Below are 23751 nucleotides of genomic sequence, written 5' to 3' on the forward strand. Positions count from 1 at the left end.
ACTGACCTCTGTCATCATTTTAGGTGGGGGAACTTGCACAATCGGTGGCTGACTAAATACTTTTTTGCCCCACTGTATACTGTTAAATGATCAGAATTGTAATATTTCTGACTGAGGCAAAACTTTCCAGATTCCAATCAAATTGAATCGGATCCTGTATCGAATCAAAAATGATTCTACAAATCAGTGACGATGCAGCCGTACTCAGCTTCCTAAGCATTTTCCCTTTCCAGTTCACAATCAATCCCACCCCTAGGTCAAAAATATGTATAGGACAATTGGCCTCATCTAATATTTTGTATGAACCTGTCCAGCTGTCCAGTGATTAAATGACAAGTAGATGGAGGCAGGACTTCACAGCAGGGGCATACTCCATAATGTGCTGTGCATTCTCATATGTATATTATATATATTGCTCACTTATTGTATTTACCAACATCAAGGAGTTATGAGCAAAGAAAGGCCACACCATAGTGCATGTTTAAATAGGGAAAGTTTATTGATCAAAATGTATTACGCAAATACGCATTACATTTTTTTCAGCCCCCCAATCGAGAAAACAAAACCAATTACATGTTCAAAGCAACGGAACGGTGGCCCAATATCAGAGAGAACTCCACTCTTGAGTGAGCAGTGATGATTGAGCAGTCCGTTTTATTTTGCAGATTCAAGCTGCTCTTCAAAATTTTCACCACCAGATGTCACCGGAGAGGACTGTGTTGAAAAGCTTCGAGTAATGAACCGTTTTTCAATACAAGCTTCAGTGCTTCGGAAAGCTTCATTTGGCCATCACTAACGTTAACCATTCCAACAAGAAAGTATTGAAAACACGAGCTCCGCACTAACTGTATTTCTAGTTTAACGATCCCACGCCGACTGCTGCTCCACTGCTCTCTTAAGTAGAGCCCCTTGATTAGGCAGATCAGCAACAGGTGAGTTATTATCACGGGTGTGGCTGGCTCCAAGGCAGGGACTCTCCAGACCTGGTGGGGCAGCAAAACTGACACAACAACACACAGGGAAACGAGGAACGAGGAGCAGATCACACCACAACCATAAACGATTAAGAAAGACAAATAAAACTCATAATATTCTCAAAAAAATACTCAAAAAAGAACACATGATCCCTGGGTCACAGAGCCAGGCCCATGACAAATGGATTGCATTCATATAGCGCTTTATGAGACCCTCAAAGCGCTTTAAAATTCCACTTTATAATTCTCCTCTGGCCATCACCAGTAGGTGTTAGGTGAAGTGTCTTGCCCAAGGACACAACGACCGAGAGTGTCCCAGCCGGGGATCGAACCGGCCACCTTCTGATTACAAGGCGAACTGCGAACTCTTGAGCCACGATCACCCTAAATAGCAATAATAATAATAATTATTTGATTTAAAAAAAATTTATAAGAATCATTTTATATATTTTTCCATAGCATTACATTTGAATTTAACAGTTCAATCTTTCAAATAACAGACAAATATTTGTGAAATTATGATGCATTTGTGAATGTATTTTAACATACAAATAATATGCATATGTACAGACAAATACATTTAGAAAAAAAGAAAGTTATGTTTTATTACATTTACAGTGATTTTACGTTAATTTACATTTGAAATTTAAAATCACAGTCTATTTATGTGAATTTGATGATATTCTGGAAGAACAGTACAAAACTGTAAAATACACAGTTAAATACTTTTATATTACAATTTTCTTTTACAGTGTAGTTAAGGCCTGGATCCAACTATTGATATGTGCTAGTTAGAATTATTACACTCTTGATTTTCTCTGGCTGTCTCTTTTCTGCTCTGTCCTCCTAACACATCATCCTTCGTGGAACATTAAGATTCATATGTGGGTCACAGCCAGGAGGACAGAGGTGATGTAGAGACAAGGTAGAGGACTCTCTTACTTTTGTTAACAATAAATTAACATTTAACTCATTTGTAGGAATGCAATCACATTCAGCTGTTACATGTAGGTGGAACTAGACTCTTTGCATTTAGTTTCACATGGTTGTTTTGGAAATGACCTGATTATGGAGTTTGGTGTCAGAGAGTGTGCAGCAGACTGACAGGAGCAGCTGTGTGTGTGTGTGTGTGTGTGCGCATTCTTCCTTAAATAGACTTCCTTCCTTTTCTCAAGCTTGATGTCCGTCTCTCTGTCAGTGCCAGATAAACAGCCGCTTGTTTATGCCATGATTTTGCCAATAGGCATTGATCCTTCTGCTCTGCGTTGCTGAAACATGTCCAGATGTGAGGTAGGATATCAAAGTGTCTGTAATGGGTTTTTTCTTCAAGTATTGTGTCATTTCTCATTATTACACATAATCTATGGACATCTGTGGTTTGATTTCTTTGCATGTGAGGATTGGATGGGTTGTTACCAACATCAGGTGATAATTTCATGTCAGCAGCACCTTCAGAAATATATTTACTTAGAAAATTGGTGACACGTGCAATGCGATCTTGCCCACTGTGTGTGGATTTTAAATCTGTTTCTAACCTACAGGAGGCAAGAAATGCAACTGACTGGTCCCAGAGACGAGAGTGGACATTTAAGAAACTTCTGAACAGCAGAAAAACATCTGGACAGACACTGGAAAAACAGCTGTCTTCAACCTTGATCACATCTGTTGATCTGAGGCCTGTTAGGAAAAAAAGATACCTGAACATCACATCACAACATCTGTATTGTAGAAATTAATTTGAAACATTAGAACAACACCTAGACAAGAGGTTCTGGCCTCTGAACACAATCACATGTAATATCTGTCCCACAGCAGAGAAACATGTGGTTTCATCACCACACAGCTGGTTGAGTTTTTGAAAAATAATCAGCTGTGTTCTCTGAACTCTGTGAACAAGGAACGTGGGAGATGGGAGGAATAGTGTGTACAGAAGAGATAAAGGAGGAGAAGAGGAGGAGCGAAGGGAGGGAAGACAGTTTGACATCAGCAGACAGAATACGAAGATTCACCGTCAAACAGTTTGGATACAATGTTCTGAGCCTGGCTCGCCGAGGTCTGAAGGTATGACAGCAACACCTGCTTTTAGGTACAAATGGCCACTGCTGCCATCTCTGTGGTTTCAATTAATAATGTACAAGCACACATCCTGGTGTCTACACTTGTACATTCAGAGTTTAGCCCTATGAGATCCAAGATCCAAGTGTTATCTCAGATGCAGGTTGAAGCTCCATCATCAGCCTGCACTGTGATCAACACCTCTTTCATCCTTCTGGGAACGCAGTCAATTATTCAGATATGATCTGATCAGATATGACAGCATCTGGTTCCTCATGCCAGCCTTAATCAATCTTCACTTATTTAAACTCCTTTGTTTGCTTTCCAACTCTTGCTGCCTATGAGCAAGTGCAAATCCACTTAGGATTGTTTTCTTTGAATCACTGCAGAGATTTTAGTTTCAAATATGAAGCGCCTTGAGGTAACTTTTGCTGTGATTTGGCACTATATAAATAAAACTGAATTGAATTGAACTGAATACCACTGGTAACACAGAACCAATTGAAACCTCACCCACTAACTATAGTTTTGAATACTGCGCAACACGTGATGAGATCCCTGTTATATACACTCAGGTCAAAAGGTTTAGAAGTTTTTTTTTATTAGAAATTATACATTTTAATATCTCTTTGCACTCTGAACTGAAAGCATAGTACAAACAAGCAGTTGCAGTTAAAAAAGAAATCATGAACTTGTTACACCCCCACCTGGGGGGAACCCAGAGGCAACCAAAAAAAACCCTCAAAACGAATAACGGCCCCACTCCCTGCTCCCAAGGAAAGATCAACGCTGCCAAGTGTTTGTGGTTTTACAACAATCAAATATTTTATTAAAGGTAGCAAGCGTCAGGGTGGTCCCAATATATAGCCATCCCCATTCAGTCTTCAACCAACGGTCGCCTCCACCTTGAGCTTCCATTAGCACAAACAGCAGAGAGATGAGGGTATGGTACCACAGTGTGGTCCAACACTGCTTTTATGCAGACAGAGGGGGCTGTAAGTAATCCAGAACCACCTGTAGGAGTTAGTAGCACCAGCTTTCATCGCCTGATCAACCTCCATTACTGCAGAACAGCTTTAAACTGTTAACCCATGTTGTGTTCCCTGAAAAAGGCCTTTTTTTGGATAATTCTGAAATGCACGTTATTTTTCAGTTTTGGGTAATCTTACCTTTGTTTAACCTCTGAGAGTTCACCACTTACCTTTGTACAATTTCAGCTTTTCATTGGATTGAATGACTTGAACTGGACAAAAGTTCGGCTGTTCTAAAACTTTTGACTGGCAGTGTGTAAACATATTTTAACTGTAGATTTGTTTCATAAGACACTGACCCAAGTTTAAATATTTAACTTCTTTTTAACTTCTTCATCTGTCAAAATGAACACTGGCACATTTGTGAACAAGCATTAGATCAGTGCCAGCGTGACATTTATCAGTGACTTTTCACACAGTAATCACACCATGTGATGAAACGATGGGCATTTTCTCCTCACACAGTACAGCACAGTATGTTTTGGGCTCGTGTTAATAAATACTGATGACTTTAAAACAATGAAAATATGAGCTGGCTTCAACAGGAGAGGACATTTTGTTACGGTATGGAGGAGGACTCAAGCGCAGGACTCCGGTTCTGATGCTCACAAGAAGGGTTTATTTACAAGTCACCAGGTGTATATGCAAGAATGTGCGGGGGGGGGGGGGGGGTGTTATATTGTTATATACAGCGGAGTGGGGGGAGAAGGGGTCTCCAGGGAAGTCCAAGGGAAAGGACGCGTTCTTCAGAATATCCACTCACACGATCACAGGCTCACACTCCGACACTGCCACACGGGAATCACACGGGGGAAAAATCCAGGAAGCTCTGTGGACAGGGAGACAGGGTTAAGAACGACGCACGGAGGGAAACACTCTTAACTAAACTTGCTGTAGCTTGACTTCACTAACGCGTGGTAGAGATCGATCCAGCGACGAACAGCAGTCACCTCCTGGCTTAAATGCTGCTCCCCTTAATGAGACCCAGGTGTCTCATCTCCCGAGGGCGTGAAACCACAGTGAGTTCCGCCCCGGCGAGAGAGAAGAGGAAGAGAGGGAGAGAAACAGAGAGGGCTGATCAGCGTGCAGCTGATTCGCCTGGCCGTGACACATTTAGGCCATATTATTGGTAACTGGTTGAAATATTAATTATTATTTTAAATGATTAAGCTGTTTTATCGAGCAACATTTAGGAGCATTCAAACATCAGGCTTTCCACATGTCAGCTGCATTTTCTGTCTTTTGTGATGTAAAAAAATTAAATATGTACACTAAAGAACAGTGCTGTGAGAACTTTTCCAGCTGTGTGGTGAATTCTGAGTGGAAAGCAGCAGCTTCCTTTTCTGTTTCACTCTACAGGAGGTTCCAGATGAACTGTGGGAGTTGTTGGAGTTGGACAAGCTGAATTTGTCTCTCAACAGCCTGACTGTTCTTCCTTCTCAGCTGGCTCTGCTGTCTAACCTGGTGGTCCTCAATCTGTGGGGTAACCAGGTAAACACACCTGATACCTGACATTCCTCCTCCACTGAACCATTTTAGTTTTAACATATGACATCGCAGGAGTTTGTCAGGATTCATTCAAAGACTGACTCCCACATGGTTACAGAATAATTCAAACGTTTGATGCTAAAATTTTTATAAACCAGATGTTTATTTTATGGTAGAACATATGAGGATGGAAATGAAAGCAAATACAAAGTTACACAAGAAAACACTCATGTAACACGACACACACATAGATATTTATCCCTCATGTTGATCAACAGTAACCCTTTATTGTACAAAAAAACTAAGGAAACACTCATGAACCCTGTTAAACCGTTTAATGCGGTGATTTTAAAAACAGCTCTTCCATGAAATTATATCATCTTATTAGAGAACAGGTGTTGCAGGGGAGAGGACAGACATACTATTCCACAAACACTAGATCCTACATTTCCCATGATGGACCATGAGAGTCTCTTGCTGAAGCCTGATAAACATCCAAGTCTTTTATTCAGTAATAGGAGGTGTTATCCAGGTGTTTTCACGAGCTCACCAGTGAGAGCATATTGATGTTCATGTGTTTAATTTAAAGTAAAAGTCATGTAATGTACCTATGAGTGAGGTACTGACCTCCTTCAATCCCTCCTTCTGCCTCCTCCTCCTGTGCAGCTGCTCAGTGTCCTGGATAAATAAAAGTTCTAATCCCCACTGAAATCTACCAGGATCCAGTTTCTGCCTCCACCCTCCTTCAACCTTCAGCAGCATAATGAGCCCTGAGTAGTGCCAGCATGCATGGCAGGCTGTTTCTGTCATATGCTGTTAGCCTTGCTTAACCTGTGAGCTAAACCTGTTTGTGAAATGTTTTGTAAACAGGAAATTTTCAGCCCTCAACACTTGATAAAGTCTCTTATTCAGAGTTTTATTTTCCCTGTGTCACGGTCTGCGAGGGCAGACCGTGAGGAGGGTGTTTGGAGGACCCAGGTGCGGACACAGACGAAGGAGGCAAAACGTTTACTGAACTTAAAGTGAGCCTTTATTAGGGCCGGTAAACAGTAAAGCAAAAAGAACCAAACATAAACTATGGCAATGACCTAAACAAAGGGCCTAAACTGGGAAACAACTAAAGACTAAGAAAAACTAAGACTGACTTGGACTGTAACTAAGAGGTACGCACATGACATGAAAAAGCAAAAGACAGTCTTCTGGACTGGTACATGAAAGGCTATGAGAACATGACAGGAGCAGATTACTATGAACATGACCAGAACAGAGACTGAAAAACTATGACTCATGACGTGTAGCTAGAATGACAGGAATGTTAACAGACAACACGACACTGACACGAAGACACACTGGGCTTAAAAACACTGAGGAAGTCATCAAGGAATTAGAGACAGAAGGGGAACACAGCTGGGAGGAATAAGACCTAATGAGACAGGGGGAACAAAGCTAGAAACACTGACATAAGACAGGAACATGAACCTTCAGAGTAAAACAGGAAACAAGACACCACTAAACAAAGACGCAGACACGACACTGAGAGACAGACTAGACACTGAACTAAACCTGCAATAAGCATGAGAACACAAAACCTACGGACTAATCCCTAAACAAGAATAACTGAAACATAGAGTCATAATCATCATTATCATCATAATAAGAAAAGAATCCAAAATGCAAAAACACACCAAAACATAACAACTCAAAATACTGGGTCAAACTGACCCAGAACCGTGACACCCTGTGTCTATAATTATTCTATATTTCAATCTGGATTTCAGGGCACTTTGTGAAGAGTTTAATTCTAACATCTTTCACTTTATTTCCTGGAATGGCTTCTCTTATATCTGTTTCCTTATATTTATGGTAAGATGCTTGTTCCTGGTGTTATTTGTGTGTTGTGTGTGTGCAGCTGAGCAATTTGCCACCAGAGATCGGTCAGCTGAGGAAACTCCGAGTTTTATTTGCCTACAGAAACAGACTTAAAGAGGTTCCTGAAGAGCTGGGCGCCTGCACACAGCTGGAGGTACTGCTGAAAATTCTTCAGCTTCTCACTTTAGTGCTACTGACATTGCTACTGTGATCACTGCTCCTGAAAACAGCTCTTTAAAATGTTGTGCAGGTTTTATTTTAGCAGGTAAATATGCTTGACGTTTTCATGCATGCTCATTCATCCAGGTAAATAAATCTCCAAAAGTTGATTCTGTTCATCTGGACGAAGCGTTTTCAGTGGGAGAAACGTTTCGTCACTTGATGCACTTTATGCACTAAGATGCACTTGTGGGGTGTGGTTTCTGTTCAGCAACTGGAGGAAAGGTTGGCCACATTTATAGTGTGGCTGATACAAAAAGCTCCTCATGTTTTGCTCTGGTTGCTACAGTTGTCTGTAGTTTTCTTTGTTGCCTGCAAATACTCAGTAGTGCATAATTTTCAACCAGAAATGGGGAACGTTTGCCTTCAAAATAAAAGTTGTTTGTCAGAACTGCAGCCACTATATTTAAAAAAGGGGTAACTTTTACTTAGAAGGGGACCCTATTTTCCATTTTGTGTCTGTTCCACGATTGGTTGAAGAATACCTGGACAGTATTTGCGGACAAGTCTCTCATTTCCATTTAAATTGTGGGTATTATGCAGATATTTTTGCCAAACATGTGGGGAATACTCATTTTCCCTCACAACAGATGATTGCCATAGAATAGTTTCTAGGTCTGTGTGACTTGGGTCTCATTCACTTGATCCTGGATTGTCACACATCCAAAATGACGGAGAAGCGGTTTGTAGATGCATACACAGGGGACACATCATCAGTGATGTTTCCTGAGGTCATGAAGTGAGGACCCATCCTTTTGATCCAAATCTACCTGCAGGCTCTTTCTGCGGCTTCAGTGGCAGAAGTGATGGCCTACCACTTTGTTTGTTCTCAAGCTGCTCCACTGGCACTGATTTACATGTTCTTGGTACTTTAGAGAGGTCTATAGTGTCTTGCTAGGGTCTTGCTAATGACCTACCAATTTTATTGAGGTGCGTTGCAGCAGGGACACGTGGAAAAGTTTCAGGATACTGGCTCTCGAGGACTGGAGTTCATCCCCTATGGTCAAGAGTTTAACTGAGGCTTCTCTCCAGCCCTAACAAAGGAGATTTTCCTTTGGCTTCAGATCTGCACTGAAAATGCATTTACCACACACTTCAGCAACTGGTCCTGGCATTGGCCGGAGGCAGTGGCCCTCCTAAAAGGCTTTTTAGGATATTCTCCTTTGGGCATAGAAGACATGTTGGTGCTCACTCTTGTCACAGATGTGCAGATTTGCTGGACTGGGTAGCACATCATATGCAGCTTGGCACATGAAATGAATGTGCTGAAGTGCCAGCTATCATCTCAGCTTCTTGCTCTTTCTCATTTTGTCCATGCCACTCTGCTCCTGCATGCTTACCATCCTGCTGGTCCTGAACTCCTCCTGACCTAGATGGTTTCGTCCTTAATAAGGAAGAAAGGAAATTAAAAACAAAACAAACCCAATATGTCCGAAACCATGGCATAAACAGAAACAATGCCACTGAATACAAAAGAATAAAGAGACCTTTAGGAAACAACAGAACAGATGATTGTCAGTTAAAGGTCCTTAACTATCATACACTATACACTATATTTTCCAGCAAGTCTTTTCCCTTAAAATAGCACAAAGTTTGCTTTGCTTTTGGTTTGGAGCTAAACAGTGCAACACAAGATTTTGGATACACCTAAAAATAAGACAACGGTATTTTTGATCCACTTATTCTGAGGTTTACTGGATTTGCAGTGGAAAACAGGAGTAATATATGTGGTTATCTAAACCACCTGTTCTAGGTGCTGAGTTTAGCCAACAACCAGCTGTCATCGCTGCCGGCTTCTCTCTCTAATCTGACCCAATTGAGGAAGCTCAACCTCAGTCACAACCTCATCACTCACATCCCGGGCTGTGTCTACAACATGAAGGCTCTGGTATGTTCATGTGGGGCTAATATCACAAATTCGAAATACTGTGTATGTTTACGTGTGCTAAACTCTGGAATAAGTAGTCTGGTTATTCAGTACAACTACCTGTAGAAGATTCAGAGAGGATTAGCTAATATGTTTAAAATCCCCAGATGTTCCTTCACTTGGCCTTTAACCGTCTAGAGAACCTGGCAGAGAACATTCAGGCTCTGGTGGAGCTCAGAATTCTCATTGTGGAGGGAAACAGCATCCACTCATTGCCCAAGGCCCTCTGCTGCCTCACCAGGTAACCACATCACCAGGTAACCAAATCCACGTAACTCCGCCCCACTGGAGTGGCGTGTGTGTATCACATTTGTATTTGATTTGATTTCAGGTTGGAGTTACTGAATCTCGACTTTAACGACATCAAGGATGTTCCACAGGTAAACAGCTCCACTGGTGAAGGATGATGATGATGATGACACTAATCATTTTGATAGTAATGGTCATCGATATCTTCAGAGATGATGGTGATTATGATATTGATGACAACTGGTGCCCTGGCATCTCCAGTACAGGGCTCCAATCCAGGCTTCACATTAAAGCTTTGTGATCAGCCTGCCTGTCTTTAAACCTGCTAACAGATGCTAACAGAAATTATCAATGAAAATTAGTTCAACACTTTCACCATTAATTTATTCTAACTCTAGTTTATTTCACCCTGCCCTGTGCGCATTACCCTAGAACTGTATGAAGCATGGCTACGTGAAAGGTGAGCTCACAGGCAGTCTTTCTCAGAAAAAGGAAAAAGACTCTCTGCATGTTGTGTCAACTTTTTGGTCCACTCTACTTCAACAGCAAAAGCTTTCAAGCGTGTCTCTATTAGAGATGGGCCGATCCGATATTACATCGGTATCCGTCCGATATTACGTATTGGTATCGGTCCGATACTGACCTAAATTACTGGATCGGATATTGGAGAGAAACAAAAAATGTAATCTGAACCATTAAATATCAAAAAAGCACCTCACAAAACTTGCGACATGCCGTAACTCAGCTCATAACCATAGCACGTCGGAGCAGTATGCGTAACGTGATAGAGCAGCTGTGGCGTGTGAGACCTGTCAGTGGTCTGGTTGAGTATTTGGAGTCTCGCTACCAAACATGTAAACAAACATGTAAAGCATTCCCACCTTAAGCTTATCAACCGATATATGGAGCGACTGCCTCTCATTCTCTCTCGCTCTCCTGCTGCTACTTCAATCATGAAACTGATCAATGATCAGCTGATCGGCTTTTCTGTCGAGTCCGTCTCTCTTCTTTGTTTTTGGCCCACTTTGCACCAGAAAGAGGAAACCAGCATTTGAACAACAGCAGCACGTTTAAGCTTGATAAGCTGTTGATAGAATTTATTTAATATTACTTTCTCCACCAGGATCTTTTTCTACGTAGATGACAGCTGGTAACTGTGCAGGGGCGGGTCTAGCAAGGTTTAGCCAGATGAATAGGTAGGGCATTAACAGGGAAAGGGGGGCACAAAGACATACTTTCCTTTCTTATTCTCATTTAAAATGTCTAGCTTTTATTAAATAATTATCTGACTCTTACACCCAAAGTTTTAATCTGATGTAAAATGAATAGAAGTCCATTACTGTATATAGTAACTGTTAAGTCTAATATACCCTATTAAGCTATAGTACTTTTTCCTTTGGGAAGGTACCATCTGTGCAGTCTGCAATTCTGTTGAAGAAAGATGTTGAATCTATTTAATTATTGTAGAAAAATAATTGATTTCTGTGCATTTTTTTTTTTACACGTGCATTAAATTAAAGTTGATTACATCAATTAAGCATCACGAGGCTGAGGGTGGGGGGTAGTTCCCTATATTTTTTTGCTAGGAGTTTTCAACCCTATTAGTTAGGTTGTTTAATATTTCTGCTAAGTACTCTTTAAAATACCAGAATAGGGAGGATGGTGCAGGTTTAAGTTTATTGAGTTGATCAGTGTTGCTGGACTATGAAATATTTTGGGTGCAGTGTATTTTTTGCATACAGGTATAACAGAATGGCTTTAGTGTTTTGTTTTTTAAACTTGAGTATTGTCAGGGTTTCTGGGTCGTTGACTCAGTATTTTCAGTTCATGCCCACTGTTTATCCTCTGTACGTTCCACTTCCTGTTTTGTGTTACGTTACTCTGTGTGCATTATGTTCTAGTTCTTATTCCATGCATCGTTAGTTCAGTTGTGTTCAGCTGCTCACTCACCTGTCACCTATCAGTCATTGTTCAGCCAGTGTATTTAAGTCCTCAGTTCTCTCCGGGTCGGCGTTGTGTCATTAATGTTGTCACTGCTGTCTATGCACCTTGTTTGCCTTCCAAGTCCAGATCAGCCAGCCAGCCATCTCCTGTTTTTGTCATTCCTCCCTCACAATAAACACCCTGCATCTTCACCGTGACTCCTGCATTTGAGTCCTTCTCTCCACATCCACTCAGCAACCCCTAACAAGTATGAACTTATACAAAATGCAGCAAGATATTAAAAAAACAGTTTTATTGATTAAAAAAAACACTATATTGGATTCATATCAGTATCGGAAGATATCCAAATTTATGATATCGGTATCGGACATAAAAAAGTGGTATCATGCCATCTCTAGTCTGTATACATATCCGCATTCACACAACAGCATTTCTCACGCTAACGCTTAATTCTCACATGTATTTCAAGTTCAATGCCATGAAAAACGTATTTGCTCCGTTCTTTATTTCCCCACCTTTTTAAGGACACACTGACGTGTTTATTTAAACAAATGTTAATATTAGACAAAGGTAACCTGAATAAATGCAAGATGCAGATTTTTAAATGGACGTATTCATGGCACCGCTAACACTGCGCAGCTATTTCTTTCCAATATTAAACCTGGACCCTAACACCATGTAAAGGGTTAGGTATAATGAAGCATAAGATGTATGTCTATCTGTCTCTACATAACCTTCAGTCTCTTTCACAATTCTGTGATAATATTACTAATAATGGTGATAGTGGTGCTGGAAGCATGGTGATGACTTCGATGATACTGATGATGATAATGATAATAGTGATGACTTTATTGGTGATAAACACAATGGTTACTTTCAGGAGATGCACCAGCTGTCCCGGCTGGAGAAGCTTGCTTGCCATCCTCTGGATAAAGGACTTCACATTGTCCACAACCCGCTGCTAAAACCAGTGAAGGAGGTGCTGGAGGGCGGGCTCGGTGCACTTTTTAACTACCTGAGAGCAGGGTAGCTTGTAACAACATAAGAAATGGATTTAGAACTTTTTCAATACATTTTAACTACTTAAAGTGTTGAATAGGGAGCAGGAGTTTTTAAACTACATTAGAGCTGCAGAATGGACTTATAGCCACCCCAGTGATTTGTGCGAGGCGGGGCTTTTGTTGTTCTTAAACAACCTGTGGGCTTGGAACAGGGGCAGGTGACTGAGATGACTGAGCATGTGTCCAAATGGATGTATGTAGACTAGTAAAATTTTTCTTAAAGAGAAGTAACTTTGAATCCCTGAAGAGGTTCACACATGACTGCCAGCACTGATAAGTGGACTGGACAGTATGGTCCAGCACCTATTAACCCTCCGACCAGTTTCCCCAGGAAACAGGCTCAGCCCAGTCAGTCCTCATGTTCTGATCTTACATCATCAAACAAGATCCAGATGAATACGATCAGCTAGTGGTTCTTATCCCTGTGCTTAGGACTCATTCACTGACACTTCCTGTCATATTTCTGCTCATCTGAATTTATTGAACTGGATATTTCTTTTAACTGTATTGATTATGCAGAACTTGGCACTGCATTTACCCCTTTTATAGCTCTTCCAAAGACCTTTAGATAATACTGACATCATATGTTAACCCTCTGCTCAGGTTCTAACTAGTCTCCTTACTCAGTGAGATAGAGTTCAACTGTCACAGTTGACCAATATATGGACTGGTTATATTTAAGTAAATCTATACCTGCATAACCACATATGCATGTGACATTTCTACAAGTTCAGAAAAACAAAGTAGAAGATTGTTTTAGTTTCTTGTTATCTCACATTTCTACTATGGAGGACCACAAGAGCCGCGCGCATCGAAATAAAGAATTCTGTGCTTAAATAATGAATTGTAGAACAAAATCTGCATTTGTAAATTCATTTTTGAATTCCAATTTAATAAACTGATTTTTAAAATGCTTTTTAAGTCTTCATTTCAAAAACATTTTCAAATTCCACTTTGATAAACTTCATTTCAAAAATCTTTTTCGAATTGCACTTTAATAAACTGCATTTCAAAATCCATTTCCCTGTTCGCTCAGGGATTAACATGTGGATTAGCAGTTGGATTAACAACTTCATTTTAAAAATCCTGCTGCTATTCAAATTAGCCACACTGTGGGATGTAAGGAACTCTGATTGGTTGGACAGATGTTGGCTGCCTGCCAGCCTGGATTTTTCTAGCTCATAGCTTTGCCCTGCTGAGAAGCCTGTGTGCTTGTACAAAGGCCGTTCAGCCTCGGGATTTACATTCGGCTCGACACGGATATGTGAAGGATGAAGGGACCCTGCAGCGAAACAGAGAGCCCAACCTCTGACTGAGTGCCTGTTTAGGCAGTCTGACCACCTGTGAAGGTAACGTGCTAACATGGCTAACGCTAGCATCACCGCATGTAGCCCCGTTATTTTAAGGTCATTTTAGCTTATGAAAATTTTACGTCGCAGCTGTACGAGCTAGCTACGTGTTTTGTAAGCTGCTGTGCTCTTCACAAATAAAGCTGGAAGCAGGTCAGACTATTAGAACCAGCACTGAGCCCTGTTACATTCATACAGTGTTAGAGCAACGGCTGCAGCCTACAGCCTTTAAACTAGGATTAAAATGCTGACAGTAAACTCGTCAGTCCAGATGTTACCACATTATTTTGTGATACTTAAGAGTTAAAACAACTGAGACAGGCTGATTAAAATAACAGCTGTCAGTTCTCTCATTCAATATATCAAGACTGGAGATCACACTACTGATTTCAGTTCATTTAATATGTGAGTGCACAGATTAATTCTCAACTGGACATAAATGATGATCAAAGGTTGTATATATGATGAGTTCATCCAATCCCAGCCTCTAAACACAGTGCGCTGAATCTTAGCTTTGAATGTCCAGTATATTCTAATCAGTGAAATGTAAGCATTCACTGAACCTACAGTATCTCAAATCACTTTTATTGTCACATCACATGTGCAGGTACATTGGTACAGCACATGCGAGTGAAATTCTTGTGTGCGAGCTTCACAAGCAACAGAGTTGTGCAAAATACAATAACATTAACAGGCAAAATATACGAATGGCTAAATCTGAAACTAATAAATATATGTACAATATATAATAGTATATGCAAAAAAAAATTTCTGGATGTGTATACTAAATGTTTTTCTACGTGTGTGTGTGTGTGTGTGTGTGTGTGTGTGTGTGTATACACATATTTTACAAATTAAATAGAGTCAACAATAAATAAAATAAAATTAAATATACAGAGTGAGACATGTGCAAAACAGTGGCATTACTGTACAGTATGGAGTGCATAATGTTGAAGTTCCAGTAGTGAAGCTGAGGTGTCTATGACGTGTTCAGCAGTCTGATGGCCTGGTGGAAGAAGCTGTCTCTCAGTCTGCTGGTACGGGACCGGATGCTGCAGAACCTCCTTCCTGATGGAAGCAGTCTGAACAGTTTATGGCTGGGGTGACTGGAGTCCTTGATGATCCTCCCCGCTTTCCTCAGGCACCGCTTCCTGTAGATGTCTTGGAGGGAGGGAAGCTCACCTCCAATTATCAGAGCACTGCACTACTCGCTGGAGAGCTTTGCGGTTGTAGGCGGTGCTGTTGCCGTACCAGGTGGTGATGCATCCAGTGAGGATGCTCTCAATGGCACAGTGATAGAAGGTCCTGAGGATGCGGGGGTTCATGCCGAATCTTTTCAGTCTCCTGAGAAAGAAGAGGCGCTGCTGCGCCTTCTTCACTGTTTTGTTTGTGTGTACTGACCACGTAAGATCCTCAGCCAGATGTACACCAAGGAACCGGAAGCTGCTCACTCTCTCCACAGCAGCGCCGTTGATGGTGATGGGGGTGTGTACTTCTCTGCACCTCCGGAAGTCCACTATCAACTCCTTTGTCTTTGCGACGTTGAGGGTGAGATGGTTGTCTTGACACCAGTGGGTCAGGGCGCTGACCTCCTCCCTGTAAGCCGTCTCATCACCGTTGGTGATAAGACCCACCACTGTAGTGTCGTCCGCAAACTTCACAATGATGTTGGAGTTGTTAGTGGCTAGTCATAGGTGTAGAGTGAGTACAGGAGAGGGCTCAGTACACATCCCTGTGGAGCACCAGTGTTCAGTGTGACGGGGGATGAGGTGATGCTGCCCAGTCTGACCACCTGGCGTCTGTCAGACAGGAAGCTAAGGATCCAGCTGCAGAGGGAGCTGCTCAGTCCTAGATCCTGCAGTTTCCTGTCCAGCTTTGAGGGAACGATGGTATTGAATGCTGAGCTGTAATCTACAAACAGCATCCTCACATACGTGTCTCTCTTCTCCAGGTGTGACAGGGCAGTGTGTAGTGTCAGGGCTATGGCATCATCAGTGGACCTGTTGTGGCGGTATGCGAACTGTAGAGGGCCCAGTGAGTCGGGTAGTGCAGAGCAGATGAAGTCCCTGACCAGCTTCTCGAAGCATTTGCTTACGATGGGGGTCAGGGCTACAGGTTGCCAGTCGTTCAATGAGGAGATAGTGGAGGATTTGGGTACAGGGACGACGGTGGCCATTTTGAAGCAGGCTGGGACTACAGACAGAGAGAGGGAAAGGTTGAAGATGTGTGTGAACACTCCAGCCAGCTGAGCCTGAGGACTTGAGGACGTGGCCGGGAATCCCGTCCGGACCAGTAGCTTTGCGTGCGTTCACCTTCCTGGAGCACTTCCGCACATCCTCCTCAGACACAGTGTGCGCACTGACGTCATCCGCGGTGCGCACACTGTCCGGTCTCATGGTGTTCGCTGTGTCGAATCTAGCGTAGAATACGTTTAGATCCTCACACAGAGAGGCCGTGGTCTGCGGTGTGCTGGTTTTCCCTCTAAAGTCTGTGATCGTGTTTAGTCCCTGCCACATACTCCGAGGGTTGTCAAACTGTTGCTCCACCCTGTCCCTGTACTCACGTTTGGCTGCTTTGATCCCTAACCCTAACCCTAACCCTTCTCTGTATGCTCTGTGATTATAAAGGCCTTAAATTCTGTGATATATACTGTAAATGATTTTCACACAGGTCTTAAAGTACTTAAATCACTGCTGATAGTCTGGTTGTTTATATTTTCACGTTTTTGTGTCTGTAGAGCTGTTTGATGACGGTTTGGACTCCTCCACTCTCTTGAAGGCTTTCCTTACTTCATGCTCGGAGATGACGAGCACGTTTCCGGTGTTGGCAGTATCTTCCTGTCTGCAGCCGTTAGCGCCGCTAGCACTAGCATCGTTGGAGTCCTTAGCTGCAGCCTCGAAGCGAGCATAGAACGTGTTCAGCTCGTCTGCCAGAGTCACGGCCGCGTTCGTCATACCGGTTGTTGGTGCTTTATAGTCCATTATTGTCCTTAGTCCCCGCCACAGGCTCCTAGAGTCACTCTGTTGGAGTTGTGACTCTAGTTTCCTCCCGTAGCGCTGCTTCGCCTCTTTCACCGCCTTCCGCACATCATATGACGCTTTTTTTTTTTTTTTTGCCTGTCCCGTTTGGCTCTTTTGCCATCAGAATTGTTGTCTAAAGGCAAAGAAAGATGCCCAACAGATTTACTTTACCAAACTGACCATCCCAGCCTTGCCGTAATGGTCCATTTGATTCACCTTTTATTGTTTATTTTATTTTCACTTACTGAATACGGGACAGACTTGACTGGGAGAAAGAAGGGGAGAAAGAAAGAGGGAAAGAGAAACAGCTGAGAAGAGGGACGGGGGAGAAGGGCAAAAGACAAAAACCAACAGAACGGGCAGAAAAAAAAATGCATATATCAATCACCTGGATCGCCTGCTGAGAAAGAAAAAAGAAAACAAGCAGAAGAGAACAAGAGTAATAGAATAAACAACATCACAATGATATATGGGAATATGACAGTAAATACTAAATATTAAACATTATTGTGCAGCACATAAGATCAACAGAACACAGTGTGCTTTGAGGTAGGAGCCAAAAAGGGTGTAGTTTGTGGGTGTGATCACCCGTGTGTACACCTGTGAGCATGGACGCGCTTGTTTTTTTTTTTTGTTTTTTTTAAAAGGTTCCTTCATGTAATGATCTGCTAGAGGGTGTGGGGGGGCCATGATGCGGTTTTGTACGGGTCCATGTCCCCCGTCGTGAGTCCCGTGTTGTAAGCAGCGGTGCGGGTTCTCAGAGCGTCGCGGATGGTTTTATCCACCCACGGCTTCTGGTTGGGAAACGTTGTGATAGTCTTTGTCTCCACGGTATCATCCGCTAGTTTCCCGATGAATCCCACAACCGCTTCCGTAAACACGTTGACGTCATCATCGGAGCTGTTCCTGAACATGCCCCAGTCTGCGTCGTCGAGTGCGTCCTGTAACGCGGCAAGCAGGATGCTAGGCAGAGGTGTGCGGTGTGCACGAGTTCTCAGCCTGTTCCTGACGCCGGCTCGTTTCCCTCGCGGCCGCCACTTCGCGTCTTGTCCTTTGTTCTCCCTCAAGATCTCACTCGGCCAGCTCGGATCCAGAGTTAAAAACTTCGAATTGTAAGTACATTGTATACCAATAGAAACAAGAGTGTCACTGTCATACCTAATGTACCCAATGGTGATGATTTTGCCGATTTAAAAACTCTGAAAACTAACTTGAAAAACAAAAACAAAGAAAAGGTGGTCGGAGCAGTCGTGACGGCAGCCGACCTCACCGGCGCCATCTTTTCACAATACAGTCACAAACAAATACAGAAAAACAATTCACATATTTCAGTCACATTTTTCCAAACTCTCAGTCGCACACATATTTAGGAATGGAAGGGAGTGAGATCCTGAGGTAAGTGACGGACAAGGTAAGCGACTCATGTTGTAACTGACGTCAGACGCCGGAGATTTTGGCGGAAAATTAAAGCGAATGGTAGTTTAGAATTGAACAAATTCCTTTAAGCCTCAGTATTACCAAATACACTTATCAATTGTCTTATAACTTACAATACTTGTCTAAATCATCTCCAACACCCTGGAGAACAGCGGGGAGAGTTTAGAGGCTCTCCAAGATGACATCAATCAGTGCTTCCAGGATCTCGTAATGAAGAAGGCTCAGAGTGCATCTTCCCTGGCCAAATCTGAGACGCCGTCGTCGAAAAAATGTCGCCCGGCAGATTCCCCCGGCACAACATCGCCAGCAGACAAAGATATTGCCAACATACTGGAGTAAATCGACAAGCGATTGTCCAGTTTTGATGCAAGCCTGTCCTTGGTGGAGATTCTTCACCAGGAATTTAAATCCTTGTGAGAATCCCTGGAGTTCAGCCAGCAGCAGGTGGAAACCCTCGCTGCTGAAAATGCCACGCTAAGGGAGTCGGTGAAATGTCTCACAGACAATGTTACCCAGCTAAACAGAAAAAATAAATAAATAAAAGAGACAGCTATTGATCTACCAGCTTGTGGCATGCATGATAATCTTGTATTTTCTGGTATTCCAGAAGCCGCTGGAGAAGACACGGAGACCACGGTGAAAAGCTTCATCAAAACCCACCTAAAGCTGCCGGAGGACATGGTGAAGAACATCGCCTTCGATAGGGTACATCGCATCGGCCCCATGCGGGCTGTGACCGGGAGACCACGTCCTATTGTGGCCAAATTCAGCCACTTCAAACAAAAGGAACAGGTGAAAAGTCGTGGCAGGGAATTAAAAGGAACGGACTTCAGCGTAAACAACTAGTTCCCAAAAGAGATCCTGGAGCGACGCAGGGTCCTCTTCCCAATCCGACGCGGCTTCATCCAGAAGGGCTCCCGCGCTGTCATCGCTGTGGACCGGCTGTACGTGGACGGACAGCTCCACCGAGACCCCAACATCACTCCGTGGCTGTATTAACCTCACACCAGATAAGAACCCGCTACACCCTTTCCCTATCCACTCACACTAACTTGCATTAACATCTGTTTAACTTACCAGTATCAAATCGCATCTTAAGTGTGATATCATAGCAGAATTTACACCGTCACTTTAGTCAGACTCATAGTCAGACTCAGGGAGCATCTCGCCACACATTTTTTCTCTCTCTCCTTCTCTTTATTTATGAACAAGTGATGTATTCTTTCCACCTGTCTAAGCGACACACAAAGCGTACATCCCTAGTTATACACACACATCTATGGGTGCACTGAGGTTCATTACATGGAATATAAATGGAGCTGGCTCCAGAGAAAAGAGGTTAAAAATATTTAACCAACTCAAAAAACTACAGGCAGATGTTGTCCTTTTACAAGAGACCCACAGACCTCTTAGAGGTTCGAATGAACTTAAAACACCTGAGTTTCCCAATGTGTTCTCAGCTTGTTATAATTCTAGACAAAGGGGAGTAGCAATTTTAATACATAAAAATATTAATTTCATGGTACTCGATACAGTTATAGATCCAGAGGGCAGATTCTTAATCATTAAACTATCTATACTTGATAAAAAAAAGCTATGTATTGCAAGTGTATATGGTCCAGATGTTGATGGTCCCTCATTCTTTCACTTTTTTTCAGTGCACTCTCTGAACATTTAGATGGCACACTTGTTCTTGGAGGCGACCTCAACCTTCGACTAATGAAGAAATGGATAGGCTCAATACAGCGGGAACTCAGCGTAATTGGCAGTCCACAAATATAATCAAACAGTATATGAGCGACTTTGGTCTTTGCGATGCATGGCGCTCCCTTCCCCCCAACAGTAAGGAATATACTTTTTTCTCACATCTGTGCATCTAGCCACCTGGGGGACTCTTCAACTGGTGGGGGAGGCTGTTACATGTTGCAGGAGGTCTCCTCTCTTCGGGAGATATAGGAGAGGTGGAGGAAGATCTCAGCCCGGGCATCTATTGTCCTGTGTAGTCTGGAAGATGAGTGGATGATGGGGTGGGTGCAGTTTTTTCTGTGGTGGGGTCGGGTGGGCTGTCCCGGGCTCTGTGCCCCTCCCTTCCCTCCCCATCTCCAGCTGCCTCCCTCTTCCCGCTCCACCACAATCACCCACACATGCAGGGCCTTGGGGTAAAGGTGTGTCACCAGGGTGCAGGAGAGGCATCCCCCCCTCTGTCCCCTTTTGGCTTTCTCTGCCTCAATTTTATCTCACAACTTAGACATTCACATTACTCACACTCTCATAACACATACATATAGGATCTTGGGGGTGGGCACACTGCAGGGTATCCAAAAGACCATCAGGGTTTACAACCTGACCCCTGGCGTCATTGCCCACCTCTCAATTTTAAATACATGTAGACATCGAGGGCTATCAGGAGGGGCTATGCGCTTACCTGCTGCTCTCTGGCAGGTGGCTCCATGCCCTCCTAGGTTTTAAATGCACCTTACGAACACACATGCATCAACACTACATTTGAGCGGGCTGAGGGAGGTTTGGAGTCTTCACACACCCCCGTTCTCTGCGGCCTGCTGGAGCGGGGGGCTAGGAGGAGGAGATGGCCGCCCGATCGGGGTCTGCTTCTCTCCACCCCAGGAAAAAGGGTAACACCACCTGGGTCTAGGTGCAGTTCCCCCCCCGGGGGGCAAGGGTACGTAGACCTGGGGCTTAGAGTACGCTTGCGGAGTGTGATTGTGTGTACAGTGTCTCTTTATGTCTGTCTCCATGTTGGGTGAGTGTTGAGTAATTGCATATGAGAGCATGAGGGTGGGAATGGATGTTTGTATCTGTGTGTGCCTATATGTCTGTGTCTATATGTCAGGTTGGGTATCAGACGCCACCTCTCTAGGGACATCTCAGGCCCTCCAAGTGAGCCCTCATCTGGGACTCTCCTCAGCTCTTTCTGGGATAGTGGCGCGGCTGCCCCTCTGTTGGTCTTCCTTGGTGTCTTGTGTTCTGAGGGTCTGAGGTGTTCTGGATGTCTGGAGTCTTGATCTCCTCCATACCGGCTTCATGCCCTGGAGGACGGGGCTGTGGTGCCCCACACCCCCTAGCAGATCATTACATGAAGGAACCTTTTAAATACAAGCGCATCCATGCTCACAGGTGTACACACGGGGACTCTCACACACAAACTACACCCTTTTTGGCTCCTACCTCAAAGCACACTGTGCGCTGTCGATCTTACGTGCTGCACAATAATCTTTAATATTTAATATTTACTGTTACATTCCCAGAGATCATCGTGATGTTGTTTATTATGTTGCTCTTTTTTTTTCTTCTGCTTGCTTTCTCTTTTTTCTTTCTCAACAGGTGATCCAGGTGATTGATATATGTATTTTATGTCTGCTTATTTTGTTGTTTTTTGTTATTTGCACTTTATCCCCGTCCCTCTTACCTGCTGTTTTTCTTTCCCTTTCTTTCTTCCCTTTCTTTTCACCAGTCAAGTCTGCATTTAACAAGTGAAAATAAAATAAAATAAACAATAAAAGGTGAATCAAATAGACCATTACAGCAAGGCTGGGACGGTCCATTTGGTAAAGTAAATCCGTTGGGCAGCTTTCTTCGCCTTTAGACAATAATTCTGATGCAAAAGAGCCAAACGGAACAGGCAAGAAAAAAAAAAAGACTATATAAATACTTTTTTTTAATACACTTTTGTGGTTTTTCCAACAGTTTCATGGCAGATTTTGAAATACTTACAAAGTATAATATCTCGATAAGTGTTCTTACACACATGATATATACTTTTTCACATGTTAGGATTTTATAGCTTCAGTTTAATGTTATGTCCTCTAATCTTCATCCCAAACATCTTTCACCAACACTAAAGGACATGTTCTACAGTTGAACCATGAAAATGAACATCTATTCAGCTAGATTATGAAAACAAGTTCAATGTAAATGAACATTTGTCTTTTCAAATGTTAACTGTGACTGTTAGCATAAAACTCTCTGATGACAATGAAAAAAACTCTTCTTTACATACCTGATCTTGATGACTCCTCAACAAGCAACAGGCGCTCTGTTCGACTAACCTGAAGTACAGGAAACTGTAGGAGGCGGAGCTTCATTGATATCTATGGTTTTTTCACAATCCCACTGTCACATCTGAAAAATTAATCTGAAATTTCATCAGAGCAGAGTTGGCAAAGGTACAGACACTCTGTACAAACTTTTTAATATCTGTAGAAAAGATGGAAAATACAAAGACATATATGTTCTTTCTATTGCCTACTTTGTAGAGGGTGACTGCCTCTAAACAGATGAACAGGTAAAGTATTTTGGATGAACAGTACTGCTGTGTTTGTTGCGTGAAGTGTATATATTTTATAAACGTTGAGGTACGTTTTGTTATGTGTCTCTATCATCTCTGCCCTGCTCGGTGCTGTTTGTTGGAGACGTTGAGGGAAGTTTGGGAATTATGGGAAAAATTACTGCTAAACAGATTTATGGATGAATGGTCACCATTGACAAAAACAATGGTAGTACAGGGCGTGTACATCTTTTTTGTGTACTTTCTATTATTTTTTTTCTTCTTTAATGCCTTTCCATTCTTCTTCTCCTGTGGTGATGGTACTCATGAAACAAATATGCATTCATTATGCAAATGATCACAAATTGTTTATACTAATTTATATAAAGATGAGGTTTAATGTGTTTATTCCCATGTTTTGTACTTTGTTGGTGTTTGGTTATACGAGTGGGTGAATAAAAGTAAGTAAAATAAGTCTGCATTTTATTGATAACCGTCAGCCTTTGAAGGAATGCTCGAGTGTGTCTGTGCCACTAATACAAACACTGCCTGGTTACCTCCGCCTCCTCCTGCTGTTGATGGCCCCTCCCCCATGCTCTAACTGTTTGAACACATGTTTGAATCACTTCCTGGAAATAAAGGGAGCTGCCACATGAGCTTAGAGGATGCAGGTTAGTGTTTTCTCAGCTTTCTTTTTATTTCACTCACACACACACACACACACACACACACACACACACACACACACACACACACACACACACACACACACCCCGTCGATATCACACCCCTCCTTCGCTCATGTTTAACAGCAGATTTTTATCAGTGATGTCGTCAGCTCCT

General features: G+C 42.7%; 2 protein-coding genes across 6 annotated transcripts in view; both read left to right on the top strand.

Annotated features, from left to right (window-relative positions):
- Nucleotides 1–2151: 2151 nt before the first annotated feature.
- LOC146702431 (uncharacterized) lies at nucleotides 2152–20636 on the top strand. 2 transcript variants are annotated; one of them, XM_085469133.1, is made up of 8 exons: nucleotides 2152–2264; nucleotides 2516–3035; nucleotides 5420–5551; nucleotides 7458–7571; nucleotides 9390–9524; nucleotides 9671–9804; nucleotides 9895–9943; nucleotides 19231–20636. In XM_085469133.1, the coding sequence occupies exons 2-8, from the start codon at nucleotides 2883–2885 to the stop codon at nucleotides 19261–19263; spliced, it is 750 nt and encodes a 249-aa protein (XP_085325259.1). In that variant the 5' UTR covers nucleotides 2152–2264; nucleotides 2516–2882; the 3' UTR covers nucleotides 19264–20636. The 2 variants fall into 2 exon arrangements, with proteins under 2 accessions (XP_085325259.1, XP_085325258.1); XM_085469132.1 differs by lacking the exon at nucleotides 19231–20636 and adding an exon at nucleotides 12637–13730.
- Nucleotides 20637–23511: 2875 nt separating this feature from the next.
- LOC146702432 (protein NLRC3-like) overlaps nucleotides 23512–23751 on the top strand; it is a 35728-nt gene continuing 35488 nt past the window's right edge. For all 4 annotated transcript variants that reach the window (XM_085469063.1, XM_085469065.1, XM_085469064.1 and 1 more), the window contains exon 1: nucleotides 23512–23579. In XM_085469063.1, coding sequence (XP_085325189.1) covers nucleotides 23574–23579 — 6 coding nt within the window. In that variant the 5' untranslated portion in view covers nucleotides 23512–23573. The remainder of the gene's footprint in view (nucleotides 23580–23751) is intronic.

Source organism: Copadichromis virginalis, linkage group LG9 (assembly GCF_057382275.1).
Source record: "Copadichromis virginalis isolate Kocher_CV1m ecotype Utaka linkage group LG9, C_Virginalis_male_GT1.1, whole genome shotgun sequence".
NCBI lineage: Eukaryota > Metazoa > Chordata > Actinopteri > Cichliformes > Cichlidae > Copadichromis > Copadichromis virginalis.

What these genes read in the sequence shown, in the direction of transcription:
- LOC146702431 (XM_085469132.1), top strand. Translation starts at nt 2,883, where the DNA reads ATGGGAGGAATAGTGTGTACAGAAGAGATAAAGGAGGAGAAGAGGAGG. An exon ending in TCTACAACATGAAGGCTCTG is followed by an intron (nt 9,525 to 9,670) that starts GTATGTTCATGT and finishes TAAAATCCCCAG; the next exon opens with ATGTTCCTTCACTTGGCCTT. An exon ending in GCCCTCTGCTGCCTCACCAG is followed by an intron (nt 9,805 to 9,894) that starts GTAACCACATCA and finishes ATTTGATTTCAG; the next exon opens with GTTGGAGTTACTGAATCTCG.